At 41.1% G+C, this 27210-nt stretch overlaps 2 protein-coding genes across 4 annotated transcripts in view; one reads left to right on the top strand and one right to left on the bottom strand.

Annotated features, from left to right (window-relative positions):
* cdk11b (cyclin dependent kinase 11B) overlaps window positions 1-11209 on the top strand; it is a 17019-nt gene extending 5810 nt beyond the window's left edge. For all 3 annotated transcript variants that reach the window (XM_084721664.1, XM_084721661.1, XM_084721663.1), the window contains 10 exons: window positions 541-758; window positions 856-946; window positions 1035-1156; window positions 1249-1354; window positions 1519-1640; window positions 3339-3446; window positions 3805-3921; window positions 5457-5605; window positions 9409-9598; window positions 10575-11209. In XM_084721664.1, coding sequence (XP_084577790.1) covers window positions 541-758; window positions 856-946; window positions 1035-1156; window positions 1249-1354; window positions 1519-1640; window positions 3339-3446; window positions 3805-3921; window positions 5457-5605; window positions 9409-9598; window positions 10575-10667 — 1316 coding nt within the window. In that variant the 3' untranslated portion in view covers window positions 10668-11209. The remainder of the gene's footprint in view (window positions 1-540; window positions 759-855; window positions 947-1034; window positions 1157-1248; window positions 1355-1518; window positions 1641-3338; window positions 3447-3804; window positions 3922-5456; window positions 5606-9408; window positions 9599-10574) is intronic.
* Window positions 10874-27210, bottom strand: mmp23ba (matrix metallopeptidase 23ba). Its single transcript, XM_084721665.1, has 8 exons — window positions 26849-27210; window positions 19260-19396; window positions 17528-17667; window positions 16877-17044; window positions 16574-16738; window positions 15195-15305; window positions 12781-12907; window positions 10874-12706 (listed from the first exon to the last, which is right to left on the bottom strand). Exons 1-8 carry the CDS (start codon window positions 26981-26983, stop codon window positions 12532-12534), a joined length of 1158 nt encoding a protein of 385 aa, XP_084577791.1. The 5' UTR covers window positions 26984-27210; the 3' UTR covers window positions 10874-12531.

The following is a 27210-nucleotide window of genomic DNA, read 5'->3' as shown; positions in this document are numbered from 1 at the left end:
AATTGAATGTTAAAGCTGTACTCTACTGATCTAGTGCTGAACTTCCATACCATCCTGAATGTTCACCTCTTTCTAATCCCACAGTTTCTAACTAAGACTTTCTGTTAAAAGTGTCCAAATCATTCATAATCCTGATGACTTCGCCTTTAAAGTTCATTCTTGAACTGGGAAAAAGACAGTTGTGACAGAAAGAATCTTAACATAAGGGCCACTTGCTGTCTTTTTCCTGGAGCTTTTAACAGCTTCTCATGGTCTTCATCAGTGGATAGAGTCACCGCTGACCATTGGTTATCATAAGAACGAAGTTCTGTACTCAACTCAACAACTGAGCAAACACCTTTTGCTAATGAAAGTAAATATGTAATCCAACAAATAGCATAATAAACAATGACCCATAACTAAAATTCAGACAGACATGATCCTGATGGCGACCACAAGACAAGATATGTTGGTGTTTATACTACCAAGTGTTGCTGAAGGTTTGACCTCTCCAAATCTAAACTCTAGCAACTCAAACTGACTTCACCCATCGCCTCTCAGTTCCAGAGTCCCGTTTCGACCACGACTCAGAGGAGAGCGGTGAGGACATGGAGGAAGAGGAGGAGGAGGAGGATGAAGCAGGAGACGGTGACCCCACTCCACAATCTCAAACTCATTCTCGCTCCCCCACCCCCGAAGAGAACTACATCCCAGACTCCCCTCCAATTTCACCTGTGGAGCTAAAGAAAGAGCTGCCCAAGTACCTGCCTGCTTTACAGGTAGATGCAACAAACTGTCATCATGCAATCATCTAATGCAAGAATGCAAGTCAACAGTATGATGAGGCCTTCATTTACATTGTGTTCTGTTTTACAGGGTTGTCGTAGTGTTGAGGAATTCCAATGTTTAAACAGAATAGAGGAGGGGACCTACGGTGTGGTGTACAGAGCCAAGGACAAAAAGACGGGTATGGAAATAAACATGTAGGTCTGTTTTCCTTTGTTTTGACAGATGTGTTTATTGGTGAAACAACAGATATGATCTCATGTTTGCAGATGAGATTGTGGCCTTGAAAAGGTTGAAGATGGAGAAGGAGAAAGAGGGCTTCCCCATCACCTCTTTGAGGGAAATCAATACAATCTTGAAAGCTCAGCACCCAAACATCGTCACAGTAAGGGTGAGAGAACTTTAATCATTTAGGCATTAACACTCTTATTGGCTAATGTGTATTGTAACATGTTCCAGCTAAGCCTTTCTCTCCTGTATTAGGAAATAGTTGTTGGGAGTAATATGGACAAGATCTACATTGTGATGAACTATGTAGAACATGACCTGAAGAGTCTGATGGAAACCATGAAGCAGCCTTTCCTGCCAGGTAACACAACACATTGTTGGACTGTGTGTCCATTTCAGTGAAAAGTTGATAATGGTGTTGTGTGTTCATTAAAATGTGATCTATGATAGATTTTTCTTTTCTACTTGTTTATTGCTTTACTCACCTCACAAGAGTTCTATTTAAGCATGACATTCCTCCTTCAGGTGAAGTAAAGACTCTGATGATTCAGCTGCTTCGAGGTGTCAGACATCTCCACGATAACTGGATTCTCCATCGAGATCTGAAGACATCCAATCTGCTGCTGAGCCACAAGGGCATTCTCAAGGTACGTCAGGACTGTGGTTCTCACCCGCACCCTGCAAACTGAAGGGGCCGCCTAGTTTCTTCCTTGGGGTCCACAGCAAGTAAAAGTTGTCTTCTGCCATAATTTAAAGCTACTACAAGTACAACTGGTTATGAAACAGTCTCAACCAATATAAGCAAACAAGACCATCTGCAAGAAGATCAGCTATTTCTATATAGTTTTTCTCAATACCTGAATGACACCTTAATGATTCTTCTTGAAATCAGATGAAACGAGCCGTGTTTACATTTTTCCAGGTGGAGGGGGATTGATTCTTAGATGTATTGCTATTCAGACGTGGATGAATCTGAATCATTTCACAAATACAAAAATAATTGGATTTTCTAAATGTTGCTTAGTAAAGTGATGGTAGTGGAATTAAAAAGGGCAGTGCAGCAACCAGTTTACAGTGTGCACATGCTAAAGTTATCTTATCATTGGTCTTCACAAAATGCAGCGGTTGCAGACTGTTTTGATTTAATGTCTAAATAATTACCTTTGCGAGATGAATGTGAAGTATATTGTGTACACTTTCTACGCCATCACCCAAAGACTAATGTTGAAGGATCGCAGCAGTGACAAACAAAATCGTCTGACCACCAGAAATTAAACAACTTAAACAACTTAAACCAGAGAGTTTGCTGTCCACTCTGCCCCCCCCCCCCCCTCATTTTAATACTCTCATATAGACAGGAGACTGAGATGCTTTCAAATTAATTTATTCATTGATTCATGTATTTAACTTTTCAAAATGTGAACCATTTTGGAATCAGAATCAATTCTGAATTGAATCAAGAAGCCAAAGAATCTGAATCAAACCAAATCATAGGATTCTCACCCCTTACCTGTTGCTGGATATTGGACACAGACTCTACCATCCATTACATGTCACTGGGAAATAGATTTGTCACATTTCACCACTTGGGATTTTTTTTTATCACTGGGGACTAGAAATGTAGCAGACAGTTTAGATTGTATTGGATTTCCTTTTTTGTGTACTTGTCTTATGAAAAGTTAATGCAAGAAAAAAAAAAAAATCATGTTTTTTTTTGTGATCCATGCAGTAAGAATTTATGTATGGAAAAAGGTCAAGATTGCTACTAATATTCGCTACAGTAGCTGCTATCTCACATTCATACCAGAGTCCATCCATGTCAGATTGATTTTTATATTCCAAATAAAGGCAGATTGTATGGCCATTACTATAAAGCAAAGTTGACTGTTTCACACAAATAGTGACTTGATTAAATATTACCTAAAAAAAAAACTTAAAAAAATCCTAAAACAAATAAATGATATTCCCCTTTAAAAATCTGTCTGTAGTTTGGTAGAGTACGGAAAGTGGAAAAATTGTTTCCTTTAATCCATCTTTTGATGATGCACAACTTTATTCCAAGCTAGCAGCAATACAGCACAGTTGAACAAACAACACATGATTACTAAAAGTCAATTAGAGCATGAATTTCTGGCTAAATGAACGGCAGACAGAGTCCACGTGTAAATAAACCAGGGTTTTACAGACATTTGTCAGATGAATTTTATGCAGGCCGACAATAGAAAATATGAATCACACTGCTCTTTGAACTTTTCAAATAAGTAGTGTATGGAATCATATTAATGCTGAGATGTTGCTTTTTCTTTAGTGGTGTGTTCATGTGAGTGAACTGTCTTGCACTATAGATTGGAGACTTTGGTTTGGCCCGGGAGTATGGTTCCCCCCTGAAGCCCTACACCCCTGTAGTGGTGACCCTGTGGTACCGATCACCAGAGCTGCTGCTTGGAGCCAAGGTAGGAATTCAAGTTCACACTTCTTCCACCCACAACACACAGGAACCACAGTAACTAAAACTACAGATATTAAGGTGATGTACTTTTCACAGATTTGGTCTTGATTGATTGGTTTGTCCAAAGACTTATTTCCAGGAGACTTTAACATCTGTGACGGTTTTGGTTTATAAGATAACCAAATACCACTGAAGCACTTTTACAGTGTATGATTTACACAGCCAGACGGCAGAAGTCCAGCAGCCCATCAGAGCACATCCACTTACACACAAAAGACAGACTTCAGCGTAGAAGCGTGCCAGGCTGACTGTCTACGTTATGTTTCTGCGGACTGCCATGGTGTTTGTTCTTCTCTCCGCAGGAGTACTCCACAGCTGTGGACATGTGGTCAGTGGGCTGCATATTTGGCGAGCTCCTCACCCAGAAACCTCTCTTCCCTGGCAAATCTGAAATTGATCAAATTAACAAGATTTTCAAGGTAAAAATCTTCATTTTCTTATAACATGAAGTAAGTACTCACCATAAAAGGTAAAATTCTCCTGTTTACAGCCTGTAAGTCTGTTGAGTGTGTTTACTGTCAAGAGTAGGTCAGCATGGAGTTTTGCAGTGCACCACAAGGTGGAGCTCTTGGTGGACATTAACCCAGCTGATGAAGTTATTAAGAAACTGAGAGGCTCACCACATAGGCTTTTTCCATAGTAAGGGAGATAGTTGCACCGAGCCATGTCGTGAATGGCCACGAGCAGCTGAGTTGTGCTGGCACAGTGTGAGTGTTTTTCCACTGCACAGCACAATAAGGTAAAGCTGTTTATCTTGATGAAGTGTTGCAGGTGTACTCGTCACAAACCACAGTGAGAGCCTGTCGCCTGCAGCCCTGTTCACTCCACTGTGGCTGTTACTGTTTGTACCGTTCCTCCCTACAATATTTCAAACTAAGGATTCATGATACGTTTCAGGACCGATAAGTAACCCGCTGATAATAGAATATTCATTTTATTATTGATTGTTCCAGCAATGAAATTAGATCTCAAAATACTGTCATTAATAACATTTGATTTGACAGATTATGTCAAAATGGTCTATGAAAGCCAAAATATATTAGATTTTTTTTTTTATGTCCTTGCTAGAAAAATATTGTGAGCATTTGACTAGTCAGATCCATCTTTGCTCACTGCATCTTAGTCTTTCTTACCCTCAGGTTATATGAACTTCCTTTCAAAATAAAAAAAAAAAGTGAAATTATTGGTGACCTTACCAGCATCAGTCACAAGAATCAGATGATTATCAGGGGGTATCAGCTAAAAAAAACAATATCGTGCATCCCCATTTCAAACTGATCAACTGACCAAATAGTGCAGAATATGGCCATATCTTGATGATTAGATCATTTTTATTGAAGAATAGCACCACAAATAAAGCTCTGTTAACCTCCTCACAATCAAAAAGCGATTGGTAAACGTTAAAATAAGGCTGATATCTGAACATACCAATAGGAGTACGGGTGAAATTGAACTCCAAACCTCAGAGATTCAAGGCTGAAAGCATAAAAACTTTTGAAATACAGCTTTCTCCTTTGAACCACCCAATTTCAGCAGCTGTGGACACAGCGAAGGACAGGAGGCTGTCACAGGTTGGCCATGGCCTCAGTGGTGCAGTTCAGCTATCCCTGCATGTCATCATGACTTGGCACAGCACAGCTTAAGTGAACCGACCCAGGCCTGTGGAAAAACCCTCATAGTTAGCTGAGTACTTTACTGAAAAGCATTCAGCTAACTATTACTGAAAATTTCAGTAGCTGATCTGCATATAGCATGACAGCTGTGTGGACTGATGTCACTCAGGCCTCCAAAGTCAACTTACCAATGATATATTAAAATATTGAAATGTACTTAGGATTGGTCCATGTCTGTGGTTGATGAATACTTTTGCCAAAGTAGGAATATCTCATATCCATCTCCTCTTGCACTAACAGTTTGCTGTCTGCTGACTTGTGCATGTGTTGTCTGTCTGTAGGATCTGGGGTCACCCAGCGAGAAGATCTGGCCCGGCTACAGCGAGCTGCCTGCTGTGAAGAAGATGACTTTCACAGAGTATCCCTACAACAACCTGCGAAAGCGCTTTGGAGCCCTGCTCTCAGACCAAGGCTTTGACCTCATGAACAAGTAAGATTCTTGAAAGCTGTCTTATTACACCTCACGCACACTACGTTGTGTCTTTACTGCACTGCAGCTAGTCTGACTGTGGTATTCCAACTGTTTTCTGTCTCTGTGTGCACATGACTGTGCAGTTTTTGTGTTACACAATTTTACATTTATTGCTGCCACTGTTTCAGAATTTTATAAGTCACAACAAGGCTCTGCAGAGCTGTCCGCTCCTCTGACCCTCCAGTCGTTTCTGTTGTTTCACCGTGACAGAAAAAAATCTTAAAAGAAAACAGGATCGATCAGCTGATTTAATTGTAGCTGCTAACAGGCTAGCTCACTCTCAAAACAAACCCCTCAGACACACGGAAAGGCTACCTACAAAGCTACCTTCTTTTAAGAGGAGGGCTCAGACACACACAGATGCAGCCAGCCTGTGTGGAAGTATTCACATCTGTTACCTAAACAAAAAGTACTAATACCAATCCCACTGTGAAAATACTCCACAATCAATAACATTTCTGTATTCTAAAGCTCATGGGTTAGAACCTTGAGTCTGTAAGTACAATATAACAATCGCCCAAATTCCTGTTGATTTTTTAATGTTAGTTTAATAGGCCAACATTTCTGCTCCTTGGCTTAAAAAGCTTAGTGTCAAGCCTTGTTCATGTACTGTGTGTGGATAACTGTGTTCTTGACAAACTGCTGTAGCTGTAAAGGCATGATGAAGACACCAGTGCGTTTGTTCCAGGAAATAGGAAGGGAAAAAAACAGCTTGAAATAATCAGTTTTTATGGTTTTATTGTTATTCAACCAAGTTTTACAAATTTCGGAATTTTTCAAAGGTCGAAAATATTGAATTAGTTTTCAAAAATATCAACATAGACGTTATATTATTTTCCATCCATTATTGATAGAACACAGACCGGTAGCAATTAAAAAGCAAATATCAACCAATAATATGATATAACTATCAGCATGACTCCTCCAGTGGAAATTGCCTTAGTTGGATGAACGCAGTGCTACCCTGTCAAACTCTGTTACTCTTTCCAGCTCTTTTTATTCAGTCAGTGCATTTCTGGCAAGCTGACTTAAAACATGACAACGGTAGCGGACTGGTAATTCATCAACATGCCTCAGCAGCAGGCCCGTTCCATCTCCTTGTTCCGTTTCACACACACACGCTCACCATGGTGATGCTCCACACTACAGGAAAATGTTTTAGAAAACACACATTTAATACGGAAAACCATTTTCACACACACAGAGTAATAGCTTCATAATTCTTCCTTGCACATTCCGATGATCAGCATTGTTTAGCAGCTGCAAAGAGCAGAGACGAGCCTTTCAGCTCTCCTCTCAGATCTTCACCCACCCACAGAGCCTTTCTGCCTACACCTGTAAATGACAAAACCATCCCGCTCAGTCACCTCACAGCTGCAGAGGATGGTAACAGCATGTCCACTGTGCTGCTGCAGGGATCACGGTTCAGTGGAAGTTTGGCGCCTGACCAGCGCAGCTGAAACCTTCCAGCTGTCAAAAGACTCACAAGGCGTTTACCCAGGGACAGATTCAGACCGCAGGAGGTCAACACGTAGAGAGGTGTGTTTGAAAAGCTTCAGACAGAGCAAGAGCGGCTTAGTAGAAGTTTAGAGGTTCAGTTTGGCAGGTAGACATCGCAGAGCCGTTTGGAATATCACACCCCCGTGTGTAGGAACGGTTTGAAGATCAGGGCCTTTGGTGTCCAACCTGAGGAGGAGCTTCAACACGCATTTTATAAGATTAGCTAGATAAGCGATTTTGATTTTAACTCGGGGCCTCAAGAAGCAGAGTGCTGCTGCTTTTTTTTTTTTTTTTATCCCACCCAGTAATTAGTCTCCATCGCCTTGTGTCCTGGGTATAAACAGATCTGGAATGAAAACCAGCAGGGCTCTGGGGTCCTGAGGGTCCTGAGGAGGAGAAGAAGGTTCACAGGTGCAGGAAGAACACACGTTCTTGGAATTCCAAAACAAAAACAATTATTAGGACACAAGTGGAGGATCATCCCATTCAATGCCAGCATTGATCTCATATGTCATAAAGCTGCATAAAGTCAGTAACCCTTCTCAGGGATTCCTTCCACACAAAAACAGAGACAGTTTGTTTAATAAAATCTTTTCAGGCCAACCCCACTCACCCATGGTGGATTCCTATCAGACACGGTCAGAAAGCCAATTATCACAATTGAGCAGCTCCCCATTATGCTGTGTTGATCCTGTCATATACAGTTAGGACTCCCCGCACAAACCCACTGGCCCCTCATGTTCAGGGCTGCATCTTGTGTCCAGATTGTCTGTGTAGATGTAGTTAAAGGATAATGTCAATATTTTTTAACCTGAACCCTATTTTACAATGTTTTTGTATTAATGGAGACAACAGTATTTGAAAATGGTCAAGTGTTGAGAGAGGCCAATGCAGCATGAGGAAGCAAAACTAAGCTATAACTGTGCAGTATATACACAGCTTGTTTTGCCACTGAACAGGCTCAGATTGTTATTCTGAGTGTCTGACAACATTATGGAAAGGATCGCTACAGAGACAGAGCTTTTTTAAACAGGGAAATATCCTTTTTGTGTAACCAGCAACAGCTGTTTTATTGCTCTTGCCAAACTCACCAGAGTCCCTTTGCAGAAATAGTAATTTTATCGTCATCTTCTTTCAAACTTGACAGAAACAAAATAAAACTCACCAGAACGGTCTTGGTTGTCCTTTCCACTGTTCCAACAAGCACCAGCTCTGGTTTGGTAAAAATAAACCCATTATTCACTCCAGTAGATGTGAAAATACTGAGAGAGGAGTGAGAGGGAGGTTGTCAGTGAAGCGTTGGCGAGAAACAGCTATACAGGCAGAACATTTTCAGATCTATTAAGGGTTTATTTCAACCAGACAACCAGATTTGGTAATTGTTGGAGAAGTGGAAGGACAAAAATTGAAATGATGAAATTAATGTTTCTGCAAAGAGAGTTGGTATAAATTTGGCAAGAAATAAAGCAGCTGTTTCTGGTTTAAAAAAGAAAACATATTACTCTTTGAAGAAGATCTGCCTCTGTCACAGTCTTTTTAATAATGTTGTCAGACACTTAAAATGACAATCTGAGCTTATCAATTGCAAAAACACGCATTTTTAGTGGAGGTATTTTAATGGTGTGCGATTATGTTTTAGCTTATTTACTTCTGCCAGCTTCAGCACTCTCCCTCAATACCAGACCAATTCCAAAAATCTTTTCTCTAGCATCAAGGTTTAAAAATACAGAAGTTACCCATTAATGAAGATTCCTTCTCATACCACATCTTCTGCCACTATTTACATCCTTTACAATAAAATTTTAACCATTTCGGTCGACACAGAAACAGTTAGTTCTGGGAGCAGCGAACCTGCAACAACTCGTATGGTTACGTCAGTCTCTTCCCCACTTGCGTCATATTTTGGGCCTTTTTCTTGTCACTACTTTTTCGGCTCACAGAAAGGTGACTACTCCATGGTCAGTCCCTCCTACAAAGACCTGATTGGTTTTCCACCTGGGGAAACGGCCGTCAATGAGCAAAACACCAGACCCATTTCAATTTCTGAAAAAAAATCAGAAAGATGAGAGCAGCCACTCAGGGGTCTGGATCCAGGTTACCTCTCAAAATGAAACTGTACAATTTTTAAGCAGCACACAAAGGTTTCTGTATAAATAATAAAAACTCCACACAACAGTCTGTCTGGTTATTTTACGCACTTCTTTATTCAAACAATGCGTATTACCGCCTCCATATGAACTCGATTGATGACTGCTTTCCAGATTCCTCACCTACTGCCCCAGTAAGAGGATCTTATCAGACGAGGGGCTCAAGCATGAGTACTTCCGTGAGACGCCGCTGCCTATCGACCCGTCCATGTTCCCCACCTGGCCAGCCAAGAGCGAGCAGCAGAGGGTGAAGAGAGGCACCAGTCCTCGTCCACCCGAGGGAGGCCTGGGCTACAGTCACCTGGTAAGGACATTAGGCTCCATTTTCTCCATTACATAGAGCTACCAGGCTTTCCGAACGCTGTCTGTGTTAAATAGATTACAGACCTACAGGCTTCTGCTTTGTGTCCGGGTATTTCCTCCTTGTGTTTTCCATGATGAGCACCCTTTAGTCCCTAATGTTTTCAGCAGTGGTCCTACCCACCCAGAAGCTCGAGGCTGATATTTTTCAATGTAAGATAGTGTTGATAGTAGCAGTCTTACCAACAAATTAGAGCATTTCATCCCAGTCCTATTGGTTGTATTTTGTTTTTCACACTTGAATTTTAATCAAGTGTTTTCAAGGTTTGAATTTTGGATAAAAATGCTTAAAATTGCATTACTTTTGCAATAAATTGCCACCAGACCGAGCAGGTCACTTTTTAGATTAATTAGTCAGATATTGGTTTTGCCAGGTTACAAAGAATGCAAATTCTACTTGGTTACCAGGTGAAGCATGAAACTTTATCACCCGTCTGTTCAATTCTGTCACGAAACATAATTGTACATGGTTATTGCACGATAACATTTGATTTAATTTGATGACGAAGTGAAATAATAATTTTCAGTATATGTATATAAATATGTAATTTACCACAACTGTAAGGTGTTTGAGAACGTGGAAAATACACCTTGAGAATTCTGGAAAAGTGTCTCAATTTGACTTGGAAAAAAAACCAAAAAGGTGTAGGAACCCTGTTTATTCTTGTCAAGGTGGGAAAGCTTGTGAAACAGATCTCGTTCAACTCCTCTTGAACCCAAGAAAATAATAATAACTTTAGTAATATAATTAATAAAGATGTTCATGCATACCTGTGATGAATACACACAAAATATCTCATATCTTAGAATCCATTCCTGTTATGGGATCTCCAAAGGTAACCAGTGTGGTATTGGTCAGTTTTATAATAAATATATAAGAAGTGAAACTGAAGTGAACTTTGTTTCTATCATCTCTCCAGGGTGATGACGACCTCAAAGACACAGGCTTCCACCTGACAACCAGCAACCAGGGAGCGTCTGCAGTCGGTCCAGGATTTAGCCTCAAATTCTGAGCCCCTGAAACGGCAGCACACACCTGCCTGCTGAGCTGAGAAAGAGGGAGCAAAAAGTTCTGGACCTGGTTGTTTTCTTGGAACTGGAACAGTGTCACTGGTTTACAACTGTAAACCTGATCAATATCTGATCATTTACAACTGTTACCGAATAGTCAGGACTGTCTCACAGCATGACTGGTGGATCAAACATGTTCCAGAATTTCTTCTCTTTTTCTTCTTTTTCTCTGTATTTTCAAGCCATTTCATCATTTTAAATGTGGCCATTTTAGCTCTTAAAGAGAAGACACAACCATACATCTGTTAGGAGTTTAGCTCTCATGTTTGACTTTTGTTTTATTTTCCCTTTTATACTTCATGAGAGAGGACCAGATTTTATAAATGGTTGGTATTTCCTGGCTGCCTGAGCTACTGTATAATGATGATGATGCAGCATTGGCTGCATTTCCATCCAGCATTATGCTAAAAATTTAGTTGGGACTGTCAGGTCACTTGATGACAGGGGGACGATGTTTTTGCTAGAAATAAAGTTTGAAACTTTGTTTTGTCTGCTGTTCTCCCTATATTTATAAACTCTGTCCAAGCTATGCAAACACAACCACACACTGCCAGAGGAGGAAAAAAAATGAAGGGAAGTCGAGTCTAAAAAAAAAATCCAGCCTTGAACCCAACTTGGTAGTCGCTGTCCAAAAGTGATGTCATTCTTTGCACTGCACACTTTGTCTCAGTACTTTGTTCTTTCAGGGGGAAAAGAGGCCCAGACTGCACTCTGCCTTTGTTTTTAAACGGCTTCTGCGACTTCAGAATTAAACCAATAAATTCTTTGATTTTGAGCCGAAGAAAAATAAACAGTACAGTTTCATTCCCTGCAAGACCGCTCGCTGCTTTCACTGGAACGGGGGTGTAGAAAAATCCTCTTGCCTTGGGACGTTCAGAGCCAGCACTAAATGGAAATGTTCATTAATCAGTTTTATCTATCCCCTGCCCCCACCGGAGTCCTTCTGCAGATTATTACACCTGATGTGTTGAATAAGCTTGGAAGGAGAGCTGCTAGTGGAACTGACTGCTCAGTCTCTGGAGGCAGACTGCTGGCTTCACTGTGAGGCTAGTAAAGTAAGCTAGACGTCTGAGGTGTTCCATATGTGGTTTAAGGTCCAAATAGTTCCAAAGGCTGTAGACAACATTGCTTATTCTGGCTTTCGCTGCTTAGTTTGGTCAGTGCGTAAATTACTCAAATGGCATGCATCTAAGCAAGAACTTCTGTAACTTTTTCAGGCCCTTAAAAAGAAACACTTTAGAGGGACAGATATTTTTTGGATGCCACTTATCCCCAGGGACTTATAGTGGAAGATTTTGTGCTCTCTTTATATGAGAAGATACTCTTATACATTCTCCAACTTGGCTAATATATTTTGAATTGAACCACGGTGAAATCTAATTAGTTCCCATTTTGCTGGGGACACCCCAAGAACCCCTGGGTGGCCTTGGAACCCATTACCGCCTTTGAAGGAATCCAGGCCTGACGAATGCAGAGTTATTGTCCCAAACAGCTGACGAGGGCTGCAAGAATCTTTCACCACCAAATAAAAACGCAAACCGCAACATCTGTCAGGAACAGCTTTTCACAGTCAGGTAGTATTTTCACTAAACGTGTCACGGAACATTTATTATTTGCACATATTCAAACGCCTGAACACAGTGACAATCAACGATAGACAGTTGTATGTGTAAGATACAAGAAAGACAATATTTAAAAAAAAAAACAGAAATATGTGCCCTAGTGAATGAGGTCTGCTTGTGACCGTGTGTGTTTGTGTGATTGCGTCCCGTTCAGTGTGCAGAGGAGCTGGTGCCGGCGTGGCCTTCAGAAGCGCACACGTACTCTCCATGAGTAGTTTGTGAGAACTTTCTCTTTTTTCTTCACAATGCAGGTGTATGTGCCTTCGTTGATGGCGTTGGCCACTATGGTGATGTGGTCGTCTTTCAAGGTGATGTAGTTCGGGTGAGAGAACTCCAGCAGCTCCCCGTCCTTGTACCAGCTGAAACAGAAGTTAGATGTTAGCGCTCGGTGAAATCGCACTGTAATCACTGCAGTCCGCTGGCAGATACTCACTATACTTTGCCTCTCTTTGATGCTATTTTCTTCCCGCAGCGAAAAGTCAGCTTCTTGCCCTCGACGACCAGCTTGTGTTTGGTCCTTGGGGGTGCCGGGGTGGGAGCCACAGTGGGGAAAGGGAATTCTAAAAATAAAAGAGGGGAGACACTTAACGGGACAGTTCACCCCCAAAATCAAAAATACAGATTTTCCTCTTACCTGTAGTGCTATTTATCCATCTACATTGGGCGCACTCTGCTTGTGGTGATCAAAGAACCAAAAGTAGAGCTGCAGCAATTAAACGATTATTAATCAATTATTAATAACCAATTGTTTTGCTAATCAATTGTTTTGCGTAGTTTTTTTAAAATTAAAAATGTGCAAATTCTCTGATTTCAGCTTCTCACATATGAATATTTTCTTTAGTCCTCTATGACTCAAAAGTGAATATCTTTTGGTTGTGGACAAAACAAGACATTTGATGGCGCCTTGGGTTTTAGGAAACACTGATGAATATTTTTCACCATTTTCTTACATTTTATGGACAAATAATTGATTAATCAAGAAAATAACTAATTTACAGTGAAAATTGTTAGTTGCAGCCCTGCTGAACACCAGTGTCTCTTTCTAGAAATCATAGCATGGCTTATGCTTGTGGCAGTGCTGGATGTAAATATTTAATGGCGTGGTGTACTTCGGAAACAAAGTAGTTCCTACATTAAACTGTTCACAAAGTCTGTGGATCATCCTGAGTAGCCAGGTCATGATTTCTGGAAAGATACATTGCTGATGAGTTTTTAAAATGTATTTCTTTTGGCGCTTTGAGCCCCACAAGCCGAGTGCCATTTAGTTCCATAACACCTGGGCCCGCTGCCTGCATAAGCATTGCAGCTGCAGCAATGTTTTATCTTAGAGATTTGGCATTTGGTCTATTTTTTCTCGTCAAAAACAGACGGTGAAAATTATCTTTTGATAGTCATATCGACATCTTACCAGCAACATGACACCTTTCACTCCAGTTTCAATGTCTGTATCTGTAGAACATGTCAGATATGAAAAAATCGGGTGAAGGCAGTATTTTTCTAATTTTCCGATGCGCTCCCTATCTCTTTTCTTCCATTCAAAACTCTTCTGCAAACTCAAATGTAGAAAGATATTGCTGGCAGTAGCAGCATCACAGCAGAAACGCTGTCTGTGTGTCCACCACAGCCATGCAAGCAGCTCAGCGAGGCAGCCTGGCCGCCACACACAGGCTCATGCAGGCAGTGTAGCCCTGATGTTATATTCCAGAGAAGGTGACATCTTTATGGTCGCTATTGCCAAAACTCGGCAACTCACACACACACAAACAACCTAGATGGATAAATAGCACTACAGGTAAGAGGAAACATTTCTGATTTGGGTTGAACTGTCCCTTTAAGGTGATGCTCCAAAATAAAACATGCATGATTGTGCTTTAATGATCGTGACCATAAAACAATAATCTGAGAGCAATTTGCTAGAAAAAAACACAGAGACGATCCTTTACCTCGGTATATTTCATCGTCTGGAGACGTCATAACTTTCCCTCACAAGCCCCTTACTGAAACACTGATTACTGTCAAAATATCTGATACAAACCTTATCACGTCAGACACTTAATGCGCTTTTCACAGCCTCTGACCTGCCAGCGTCGCGGCTGTCTTATCAATATAATATCTCCCATCTGGCTCCTGACAAACACAACCGGCCGCCTTGTGATCAACCCAAAGTCTGCTTAAAAAACAGTCGCTCTCGTTAATGCCGCAAAAATCCAAATTGACCTTGTGTGTCTCTAACCCTCAAGCCACAGTCTGAAATTCCAGCGGTTTGGAGTCACTCAGGAATTTTCCACAGCCGTACAACGTCTCCCAATCAACAATGAGGAACAGATTACTGCGAGCCAGGAATCGTATCCTCTTGCCTCTCTCCACACTGTCCCTTGTTGCTGACAAAAATCTCAGAAAGCCACAACAATCTATGGGCTGTGATGGTTAAGAGGAGCCATTTCCTGTTGTGCAACAGGACGCCTCAGCACCAGAGCGTCACACAATAAACCTAGAGGAGCTTAGGCTGTCTGATTGCAGATGTGTTATCAATACTCAGTGTGGAGACAGCCAATAATCAACAGGTATCTGCTCTGTCAGTGTCCTGGGCCAAGACACACACTGCCTCCCTGGGGACGCTGCTATTCTCCAGATCTAAACACACTAAACTCCTCCAGTGGCAAGTGTAATCTCCCTTCACATCAGATTCTTGAAAACCCCCATCGCAGCTCTGCGCGGCTGGACCTGTTGGCTCCCGTTGCTCCATTGGCAAACGGTTCACAGCAGCTCCTTGCACTGCTCAATTGAGAGAAAACTTTTTTTTCCCCTCCCTCTGGACTGCTGCTGCTTTCTGCTGCTGCGTCTTACCGTAACAGAAATCACAGCTGGACGGGCAGTGCTTCTGCATCAGCTTGCGCTTGCTGTCGCAATACCCTTTCCGAGCCCAGGCCGGGCAGATAAATAACCGGTCCAAACATCCTGGAGGAGAAGGGGAGATAGAGTAAAAGGAGGAGGAGGAGAAGGATCAGACAACGGCACTCAGTCAGCAGCAAAAGAATTTGGATCCCTGATCTGCTTTTTGTTCCAATGAAAATGACTCACCATAATACACGCTAATGATGACTCATGAGTAGTTTATACAATATTCATTAATGCCACGTTGGCTTTCAGTGTCGGACAAACACTGTGGTCCACATTCTGGTCGATAATTGGATCATAGGTTTTCTACCAATGGTTTTTCACAAGTGTATCAAGATGTAATTCTTCTAGTGTTGGGATCAGACTGCACAATATTTCTGCCTTTTGAGTCAGATTAAGCCATCACTTAAATTCTTGAATTCTTGCCCCGACTTGGCTGAGAGACATGACATACTACACGTTGGACCCCGACCAAATAATACCTTGCCGTCTTTCATGACGTGCAGGTGATTGGGAAGGTTGTGCCAGGGACCAGCTTCACTGTTCCACCTGACAGTGCCAACAATAATACTCTTTCACTTTGGCAATGTCAAGTTAATTCATTTTTATTTATATAGCATCAAATTATGACAGAAGTTATCTCAGGGCGCTTTTCATATAGAGCAGGTCTAGACTGTACTCTTAATGGTATTATTTACAGAGACTAAATAGTTCCTACCAAGAGCAGGCACTAAGGCAACAGTGGCGAGGAAAAACTTCCCTTGTTCCCTGTAAGACCACCAATGGCTAACGTTTAATGAGAACTTGTCAAACTGGGCGAAAAAAGGCAAATGTTCTGGTGCTGGTCTTTTTCTCAGGATGTTGTGAGGTTTCTAAGATGCTGCATCAGTTCTCTTTTGACAAAGACTGTCAAAATTTGACAATGCTTGATGAAGATCAAAACATTGATTAATTAAAGTTTCTGGGAGCTATCAGTGTGGAGATCTTTTGTCTGACTTTTGGTATCGGAATCAGAACAACCCCACTGACACCCGTGTCTGTCAGGCTGGGCCATCAGGCCTGTCATGTAGTCTGATCCCAGTCTGATTTGCTGTTTAGGTCTTGAGGAAGTTTTCCATTCATTCAGTGCTTCAACTTTTGGATGAATTGTAAAATGTCTTCCAGACCAAATAAGTCCATTTGCCTTTTACTTAGTACCTCTAGATATCCCATGTCCTGGATGACTGATAGCGTCATTAGATGTATTTACAATTGTCAAAGCCAAAAGGAAGAACTTTCCCATCTGTGTTCTGGTAGAAGAGTAAGAACCATGAGGATTATGAACGCACCATAGAGACGGTGCAAACCCCACACTTCATCCTGTGTGATTAGCTTCCGCCCTGTCAGAGTTGCATTCAGGTGCATTATAGCTTTCGGGTCCATGGAGTGCATGAGTCCCAGGACGTGGCCGATTTCGTGAGTTGCCACATGGACAAGATCCGTCAGCCAAACCCCTGCAACATAGATACCGTTGATTATTTTCTCTTTCAGTTGTCATGCACCCCGCGAGCTGTCCGGTTCAGCATCTGCTGCATCCATCACCTTATGGGTTAAATATGAGCAGTTTCAACAAACATGATAAAGACACATGCCTTTCTTCCAGCTAAAGCGCATGTTTCCCAGAATCCAGTATTCGTGGTCGTCAAAGTGGATCTCGCCAGTTGGCGGGAAGAATGCGTGAGCCAATTCTCCTGTGATGCCGTCGAAACAATGGTGCAAGTAGGACTGCAGACAGTCTGTGTGGTTGACGGGGTAGAAGCCTGCCAAGACACAGAGAGAGAGAGACACATACCTTAGAGCCGAGGAGGGAAACCCTCACTCCATTATTTGTGCTGTGTGTAGACTACAGCAGGGGGATGATGAATTACAACAGACAGAACTTTTTCTTCAGCCTTCACGCCGCAGGATGACAACCATTCCTCTCACTGTCACTGAGAATTTATGCAGGACCCTGGAGTTTGTACCCAAAGGGACAGATAAAGCATAATTTAGACTGCTTCACCATGAGCTGACATGTATGGAAGTTGTTAAGCATTTATTTTTTTCATTTAGAATTATGAATCATGCTGAATATAAGCTCGGTAATATAGTCGCGGTAGTGTGATTTAATGAGTTTGGAGGCGAAGACATCTCTGCGATGACAGCACGGAGAGAAAAACAGTAACGACAGAGCAGAAGGCTGCAGCTCGGAGCCAAGGAACATCTGTTGGCGATTGATACAGCCACATGCAGAGAGTACCCACCGATCTTAATGTCTGCGTCTTGGTCAGCTGGCACCTCTCTGAAGCTGAACGGCGAGACGTCACTCCACATGCCAAAGGCCTTGGCAATGCCTCGACGCGTGTCGCTGGCATTTATCAAGTTTGTGGGGAAGGAGAGCAACCTGCTCAGAAACAACACCATTGTGTAGTTAATACTGGTCTCTACACACACATTCCTCTACAGGAGAGGAACCTGCCAAAACACAATGGCTACTGTTCAGACAGACCAGAATTCCCACAAGCACTTCAAGTACAGCTCCATTACTGAGACCTGATATTCTCCTAAATCTTGGCTAAGGTTAAACTGATATGGCTACTTTTAATAAGAATCAGATATCGATCTGTTAGCAACATCCACTGTCAATATGATCAAGATGAAGATAAAATTTTACTAATTCAGAAAAGACTGAAATTTGGCTCCTTATCTGCTTTTTTGTCTACTATCAGCCTAAAGAGTAACTGCTGTATTTTTCAACCTGGACCCTATTTCCTATGTTTTGATGTCTAAGTGACTAATGTGGACAACAATTTTTCAAATTGGTCCAGTATTGAGCGAGTGCACCGCAAGTGGTGGAAGCGAACATAATCCCTCCAGGCAACTGAGCACTGTCAAAGTAAGTCCACTAAAAGTGCTTGTTTTGCCGCTGACAGGCTCAGGTTGCTTTTTCAATTGTGTCACAGCATAACGGAAAAGGTCCCTATAGAGACAGACATTTTTCCACAGAGTAAGAGCCCTATTGTTTAACCAAAAACAGCCGTCATAACGCTCCGATTAACTTGACCAAACTCCATTGACATAAACTAATACTTCTTTCAATTAAAACTGCCTTGATTGTTTTTAACCCTTCAAAACTGTAGACCAGGGGTAAGAGTACTGTTTTTCTCAAACAGAAATGAGCTCCTCTTTCTGATTAAACAAAAAGCATCTTACTCTTTGAAAAGGTCTATATTTGTACCAGTCTTTTCCATATTTTCACCAGGCATAGAAAGACAATCGGAGCCTGTCAGTGGTAAAATCAAAGTGCTTTTAGTTAGTTTTAGTTACATTGCAACTCAGGTTCGCTTTTACTGGCTGCAGTGGTTTCTCTCAGTGCTGGACCACTGTCAAAAATTGTTATCCCCATGAGTCACTTGCACATGCAACCACAGGAAAATGCAGTGCAGGTTTAAATGTACCAAAGTTACCTGTAAGTTTGTTGGGTCATAAAAACCCAGTGATCAAACTTGTTTAGTTCAATCCAGTCTTCTCATGAAGAACTTTGCGGTATCATTTTTTACAGCTCCAGGAAGAATAAAGTATCACTGGATCTTCTCCAGACAGTTATAGCAGCACAATCCAAATGTGTTGTAGCCATGTAATTGCAGTGTGGGTGTTAAACTTCACCATATATCACTTTATTTTTCCCTCTGACAAATTCAAACAGAGAGCTGTGAAAGGCAATCACTGTCAGATGATGCACTTTGAACTTTAGTTGGTCCTGTTCTACAATTTCAGTGATTCCATTAAGGTGCATCTAACCCACATCAACAGTAATCTGATTTCAAGATCTTTAACTTGGCCTGCTTCAACTGAAAAATATCTGTGCTTGTGTTTTCCTGCCAAAATCAACGTCAGTCTAACTCTCTCTGGGGTTTTGTCAAAGCATTTGCTTTCCTTTTTCCCATTTTCTACAACTGTACTGTACTGACTGGAGGAAGATTTGCAAATAAATACTTGTATGTGAGCTTGAACTTGTCCCATTTGAGCTGCTCCGGGGTGAGGGTGTAGCGCTTGTTCCTGGACAGGTGTAGCACTTGCGACCGGGCCTCTTTGCGGATCCCAATGAGCAACACAGTGGTGTAAGCTTCTTCCTTGGACAAAGAAAAACCTTTAATTAATCACTTTGCACTGAAGTGCAGTCACTGGACCCTGAGGCATCCAAAGCTACTACTAATCTAAAGATAATCAGTGTGGACAAAGCTTCCAAAAGAATTCAATGAGATTTATATAAATAAATGACTTTTTGTCCCTTAAAGGACCAGTGTCAAGGATTTAGTAGCATCTATCGGTGAGGTTGCAGATTGCAAACAACTCATTTCACCCTTCCCTTCCAAGTGTGTAGGAGAACCTACTGTATGGTGGCTGTGAAAATCATGCAAAACGGTCATATCTAAAGCCAGTCTGTTTTGACCATTGCAATATTGCAGCATTAAATGGAAGAGGATCAGGACCTGCACCCTCTGTAGATAAAAACAGCTAAACAAAAACACGATGATTCGTACAAGTCATGTTTAGTCCAGCTGAACTGAACCCTGGGGCATTTACCTCCTTGGTATGGTTTGTGTGGGTTGGTGTGAGTGCCGGATGTTTGGACCAAACAACTGCTTTCTGGTCCACCTCTAAGGGGTGGTCTCGGGCCATTGTCAAGTGAACAGAAACATACCATTTAATGTAATACATTAATGTTCTTATTTGCGAATTTTGGTGACTGGTGAACTAGTAGCAGGTTTGCTACTTAAATGTGGCAACCTGGACTGACAACAAGGTGAGCAGTGCCCGCATTATTATATTATCTAATACTGTCTTATGAGACGTTCATATGTACAGTCCTCTAAACTCTGTTGATATGCACTATAGATCAGTATCAGCATGAACAGAACCTCATGGTGCTCCATGATGAATGATATCCAGGTAGAGACTAGGGTGTTAGATGTCTTTTACTGATTGACTCTAAAACCAGTAATCAAAGGTGATACTGGTCATAGGTGATTATACACCTATGATAACATGTGTGTGAATATTATATTCATTTTTTCCCATATTCTGCCAATAAATCCCTATAAATCTTACATGTTGGACCATTAAATCAATGCATATTACAATACCTGGAGAGGGTTTGACTTGACTTGAAGTGGCAGGCATTAAACTCCACTTCTCCAAATCTGGACAACTGCAGCTATGCTCAGCTGCTGTTATTTGAACTGCCTTGCAACTGAATATTATGTATTAGATTTTCATGCAAGGGCATTCCATCTCATGGAAACGGAGGGGGTCAGCAGTAAAAGTGTATTCCAAACGTAGTACGAGTATGATCCTTTTCACAGATAGGTTGTGTCTGATGTCTCTTTGGGGATGGGCAACATTGACTCCAAGTGATCACACCTGGATTATATGCTATTTTTATAGCTTTGAAAGTCTGTCTGTGGGTGCTTTTCATTTTAGTGCTTTCATAAATATGCTGACTGAAGTTCAGTTGTGGTTTGCCTCTGGCTGTGATATTCCATAATAGTGATCACACCAGTTGCTAAAATCTATAACTTTTTATGGAGATGGGTTTAAGTAATAAATCCACTTTCCAACACTTGAAGTCACTTGGACCCTTATCCTGACTGAAGCAGTCCATTTTGTGCTTGACTGGGAAGGCTTCCTGTCCTGACTGATATATTTAAGGAGAATTTTAAGGTCCAGTGTTCAAGATTTAGGGGGATTTATTGCCATAAATTGAATATAATATTCATCAGTATCTTTTCATTGATGTAGAGTCACCTGGAAATAAGAATTGTTGTGCTTTCCTTACCTCAGAGTGAGTCCTTTACATCTATAGAGGGCGTGGATCCTCATCATGGATGTATTATTATAGAACTAGACAGCGTACGCAAAGATGGTATCCATTCAGCTCAATGAAAATTGCTCCCCTGGTGCAAGCCCCCAAAAAGTTTTCCAGCTTCTGGGTTACTTCCGTAGTATGTGGCCCACTCGGCCCATAGATTTTACATTGTGATAATGTCACAGATTTTTAATCACTTTTCTCGGTTCTACCAACGTTTTAAACGTATAGAACCACCATGGATCAAAAATTCATGATAGAGAGGTCACCCAGGTCACAACAGATCCCACACCTCGGAAATTCACGTTATAGCAGCTCAAAAAAAGTCCTAGAGATGGATTTTTGCATCTTTTGCAAGTTTTGCAGCCTTGGAAGGGGAGGGTGAGGTGAGTAGTATTCAGTTGGTTGCCATCTACAACCTCACCACTAGATGCCGCTAAATCCTACACACTGGTCCTTTAAGGAACTGCTCATATGAACTGAATCTTTACTGTTTAACCTTAACTATGTGCATGGAGTCTGACAGGCACATAGGCACAGGCCTTAATATGCCTCAAACTACGTAGGTTGTTGGATTATCTACACCAGACATGTTCCTTTCAGAATCTTAAGTTTTTACAAAACAGACATTCCAACAAACACGCTCTCTTCCATGCTTTGCCAGGTGTGTGGAGGTGTAAAGCTTTTCACCTTAAATTTCCAACTTGTCTTTTTTCATTGTTCTCACAACAGTTTTTGTTACTTTCCATGTGTTCAACCGAGCGCAACACCTGAATAGCTTGTAGCAGAGACGGTCCAAACATGTGCGCCGGTTTCCACTGGTACAATTAATCGTGTTGAGACTACAAAGGCACACAGGACAGAGTCCTCAGAGAGAGATCAGGGAAGCAGGAGGATGGAGGAAGCAGCCAAGAGGAGACTATGGGTTTCAGTATGCTTCAAAAAAATTTCCCTGTCAGATCATCCAACAACATTTGAAACGTCCTCCACCTTTTTTTTTTTGAACAGAGGAATTGTGTGGTCTGTGTTTGTCGAGTTTTGTAACTTTCTGAAACTGAAAATTGGACAAGCACAGCTAGTTTATGCAGCGATCACACCTCCACAGCCAGGTGTGTGGAGGTGTGACAGTAGGTAGGGTTTGAACTTCTTTCTCAAGCTTTTTTTTCCCACAACTTTATTTGTTTTTCCACACAAATACTGCAACAAATTTTTGAGTGAACAATTCAGTGCAGCAGTCTGAAATCTTTTGAGGAGAGACTGACAGAAAATTATCCCCATTAGAGCTGACTTTTCTTAAAGGGCCAGTGTGTGGCATTCGGTGGCATCTAGTGGTGAGCTGGCAGTTTGCAAACATCTCATCTCCGGTTCCAAGCATGTTGGAAGACCTATGGTGGCCACAAAAAGCAAAGGGCCATTTCTAGAACCAGTGTTTGGTTTGTTGGTTTGTCCATTCTGGGCTACTGTAGAAACACGGTGGCCTCCGTGGAAGGAAACCTGTGCGCGTCTATTGCTTTAGATGAAACCACCCCACTTCTGCATGACGACAGCATCGCCATTGACAACTACGCTAGGCTGGAAGCTTGTTTTCCTGTGGCTGGTTTAAACAAACAGCCAGCCGTAGTGCTGATACAGTGGATTATGAACTGTAGTCTCGTCGGTAAACGCATTGACCTCTTTGGCTGTGTCAGTCCCTCTCACCTGGCCCGCTGCTTCTCAGGAGCACTCATCCACCGGAGCCGCTGTTCACTGCCAGAGTGTCTTTGGGCGAGGCAGAGCGGACAGGCCGGGCGTTCGCAGGGAGGGCTGCCGCTCCACACACACCGAGCTCGGAAAAACGATAGGCACAGCCAGGAATACTTGGTTTCGGCAGCCGTCGTGCCAAGATGGCGACCACAACGTCCGCCGAGAGTAGCAGCAGCAGGCAGGGCAAACTACATCTCACAATCCACTGGCTGTTACTTTTACAAACCAACCGCAAGAAAAACACAGACACAACCAGAGCTACACATAATACAGCCTCTATTCTTAACTGAAAGTGTTGAAGCTGACTGAAACTTAACGACTATTAACATTTGCCATTACTCGACACTCTGAAAAATAGTAAATTAATCTAATTCAGTGCCAATTTTTAGCTGCATTTAGAGCTGTAGACTCTGATTGGCTGTCATATGGTGTGTCATGCAAAAGTGGGCGCGGTTTCATCTAAACTGGATTGGAAAAAAATATAAAACGTGTGCCCTCTGTAGATATAAACGGCTCATTCTAAGGTAACAAATACACAACTATTCTTATTTTCTTTTGACTATAATGAAAGTATACTAAATTACATTCAATTTGTGCCATACTCTGCCAATAATAGAAATCTTACACACTGGACCTTTAAATCTTTGCTTTTTTGTTGTGAATTTGATCATTTAATTTCTTCAGAGGACAAAAATAAAATCCAAATACAGTCTTAGCGAGGAAAATCAGTCTGTTTGAACCGGCTCCAACTGGTTGACCTATGGAGCCTATGCTCTCTTCCTGGGGAAAAATACTGAAGATGGAGGGCAAATATCAAAGCCACTCCCTCAACTTTGTATTCTACACCCTATCCTCTGGTTCCTGTTTCTGCTTCGCCCAGTCAAGACAAATAGATCCAGTACTTCCTTCATTTCCTTACCAAAATAGAGAAAAAGGGGCAGGCAGTCTGGCAGACTGTCCCACACGGCTGTCCTGAATGATGTTAAATATAAAGTCTCTGTATTGCATTATATGCACTGGTCATTCTTTTATACAACAGCTGTCTTCCTGACCTGAGCTAACAGACTGGAGTCTCCTGTTCAGTGATTTATGAGGTGTTTAATGTAGCAAGGCCAATACTGTTCTTTCTGTGTCGTGTCTTGTTATATTTACTGCAAATCTAATTTCACGCTTTGGCACAAACAAAGATCAAGCATAAACCATGAAAGCCAAAACAAATGACTAAACCACTGTGATGGAATGTAACTAAGTACATTTATTCAAGTACTGTACACACAAATTTGAGGTACTTGTACTAAAATTCCACTCGATCTAACTTTATTATTTTACTCCACTACATCTCAGAGGCAAATATCATACTTTTCACTCTAATACATTTGTCTAACAGCTTTAGTTACTAGGTACTTTTCAGATTACACATTTTTCATACCCTTCCTGTCCAGTGAAAACCACGTATCTCCAAATCTGGTGCTTTTGAATGTGATTTTTTTCTGATAAACTGAAGGATAAGTGTTTCTTTATTGGTTGAGAAAATTCTCCTACTTCTTAAACTGAAAAAAAAAAAGATTTAAAGAACCTCTTGGATCAGCTGGATCATTGTCAAAAAGCTGAAAAGAGGGTTGTTTTTCTGACACCATGCAAAGTTTACTTTTCAGAGATTCCTGCTTCTCACTGGACAGCAACACTACAAACATTCAAAGTGGGAATCACCAGAAGCCAGGCCCCATGATTCAATGTTATGGTACGATATTACTACTACTACTTGATAACATTAATTGTGATATATTACCTTTTTTCAACTGCAAATTATGTTACCAAAGAAAAATTTTGTCAACATCAGTTTCCATCTAATGAGATAAATTGTTCAGTCTGTTCATTTTCTTCACCTTTACTCATTTTTATTGCAGCAAAATGGGATTTTCAAGCAGACAGACTGACCAATCAATCCGGCCCTGTGGATCGTGATCTCTGCTGACCTCACCAGAAATAAATCTAAGCACCATCTAGTGGACAGAAAATGCAATTGATTTTACTATTCTAGTGCCAAAAAGTTGAATTTGTATTTGCAATATTAATAATTCATATAATAAAAGAGCAATACTTAGAATCTGTGTATCGAATAATGCCGCACGATACTAAGATGTATTGATGCCCCCCCACCCTTAACAAACATATGATGGTCTTAAAGAACATGATGCATTGCTGTGGATTAAACTACACATCAGTATATGAAGTACTATGTAAATGAGCTCAAGTATAAACATAAATAGCAGTTAAATGCAACATACACACTGATACAGAAGTAATATTAATCCAAACCAGCATAAATAATAGAGAAACACTGACAGGGACCATTTTACTGCACAATGAGTACTTTTACTTTAGATACTTTAAGTAATTCTGGCTGAGAATACTTACCTTACTAAGGTAAAAATTTGAATGCAGGACTTTTGCCTTTTTGGAGTATGTTCACAATGTAAAATAGTACATTTACTTAGGTAAACTAAAGGATCTGAATACTTGTAAACCTTGTAGCCAGTGGTTTGTGCTGACTCAGAGGGTAAAACATCTGAGGACAAATCCCAGAAGATCCTGGGGAGTCTGGAAGACCTCAGTCCCAGAGACTGTTTAAACAGGGATTGCGATTTTCATCCTTAGTTTCAGAAAGATTAAACAATGGCTATTTTCTTCAAAACACGCTGTCAGTTGAACTTTTACTCAACATGCATCTTTATTTGCCAAAATCTGAGAATTACGTAGAACATTCAGAATACACAGCTGCCAACATTTATTGAAAAAAAAAAAAAATAGTGTTAATGTGAAATATAGAAATACTTTTTGTGTATAGAAAATGCCTTTTGACTGCATTTTGACCTAGCTTTATTCACTGCCACATCTACACTTTAATGTATCTTTTACTTATGCAGTAATTTATTCTGGCACCCTACAAAAAGCTTATCTAAGGCAGTTATGTAATCCTCAACAGCAGTCTTCTTGATCGACACATAATGAGAGTGTGTGGCAAAGGAAATGACATAAAGCTATCCCTCCGGCTCTGTATCACAGTGGGTGGGTGGCAGTGACACAAGTAGTGTGGAGGAACACATTTATCCAGTTCACTGAAGATATTACTGTACAGGGATCCATTCCAGAGTCTAATCTAATTATGGTATTCCTCTGACTTCTCCACCTTAGCCCAACATTAATTGAATCTGATGCATATTGCCATGGGTAAGCTATAACTGAGTGGTTTCAGCTGATGATGTCCAACTAATGATACGTTTAAAAAATGATTGAAATTGCATAGACAGTGGCTCCCTTTTAAAAGTCTTTAAAAGCTGGGAACTTATGTACAATAACAGTGAACCCTAAATTATGTCATTGATAATCAGGCTGACTCTGTTCCTACTAGTTCTGACCTGTGATTGTCAAGATACCTCTCCTTCTCTACTCTAGACCATACTTCATTAAAAAATGTTATAATTACATTTTATTTTACTGACTGTTAAATGTACACAGCTTGTCTAACATATGATAAGGCAGATTATTAATCTTTATGTTCTTGCGGCGAATTCGGGGTGTAAAAGATCCTTGAAGTATGAATTTATTATTATTAATAATAATATTATTAATATAATTTAAACTTGGAAGACAGTAAATTGGAGTTGAACAATTTACTAACAAAAGTTAGTTTGAAATAAGTGCTGCCTCATGTAAGACCATACACTATATGCCGAACTGAAAAGTGGATTTTAATTATTAAAAATTAGTTCAAGCTATAACATCCTCCGTAAGCACTTTCACAGAAACGTAAAGTCAGTATAAAATCACAGAATTTTGAATGGAGTTTGGTGCAATGTACTTTTAAATGACAACTTACTTACATAACTTCATTACTACAAACCAGATAATATGTTGGACTTGCAGAAGTGCGATGACAGCTCGTACATGTCATAAAGTGGTCACAGCATACCTCTAACCTCCAGGAGGGAAACGCTGTGGTTTGTTGCATCCCTGCGAACAGCAGACTGAGCAGCGCAGCAGCCAGCAGAGGAGCGAAGCCCCAGTCGCCTCTGCGTAAACTTCTGGGAGTCTGACAGCACACCATGGCTGCGATATCACACCTCCAGGAAGAAAAAAACCCACAAATAATCCCTCAGCGAACACTGCACAGGTTTACCATCTATGCCTGTGAACACTACTCCTTGGCCATTGCACGTTTCGGTAGTGTGTTACTACTTGGGTAGCTTCTGGTGCAATGTGCGGCAGCGCAGTCCAGCAGCCTGCGGACCGACCGGGTAGTGGAAGCAGTGCAGACTGCATCAGCTCTGCTCG

This window comes from Lutjanus erythropterus, chromosome 6 (genome assembly GCF_056507025.1).
Source record: "Lutjanus erythropterus isolate fLutEry1 chromosome 6, fLutEry1.hap2, whole genome shotgun sequence".
Classification (NCBI taxonomy): Eukaryota; Metazoa; Chordata; class Actinopteri; order Lutjaniformes; family Lutjanidae; genus Lutjanus; species Lutjanus erythropterus.
Note: the sequence above shows the minus strand (reverse complement) of the source record. Positions and strands in the feature narration are given on the sequence as shown.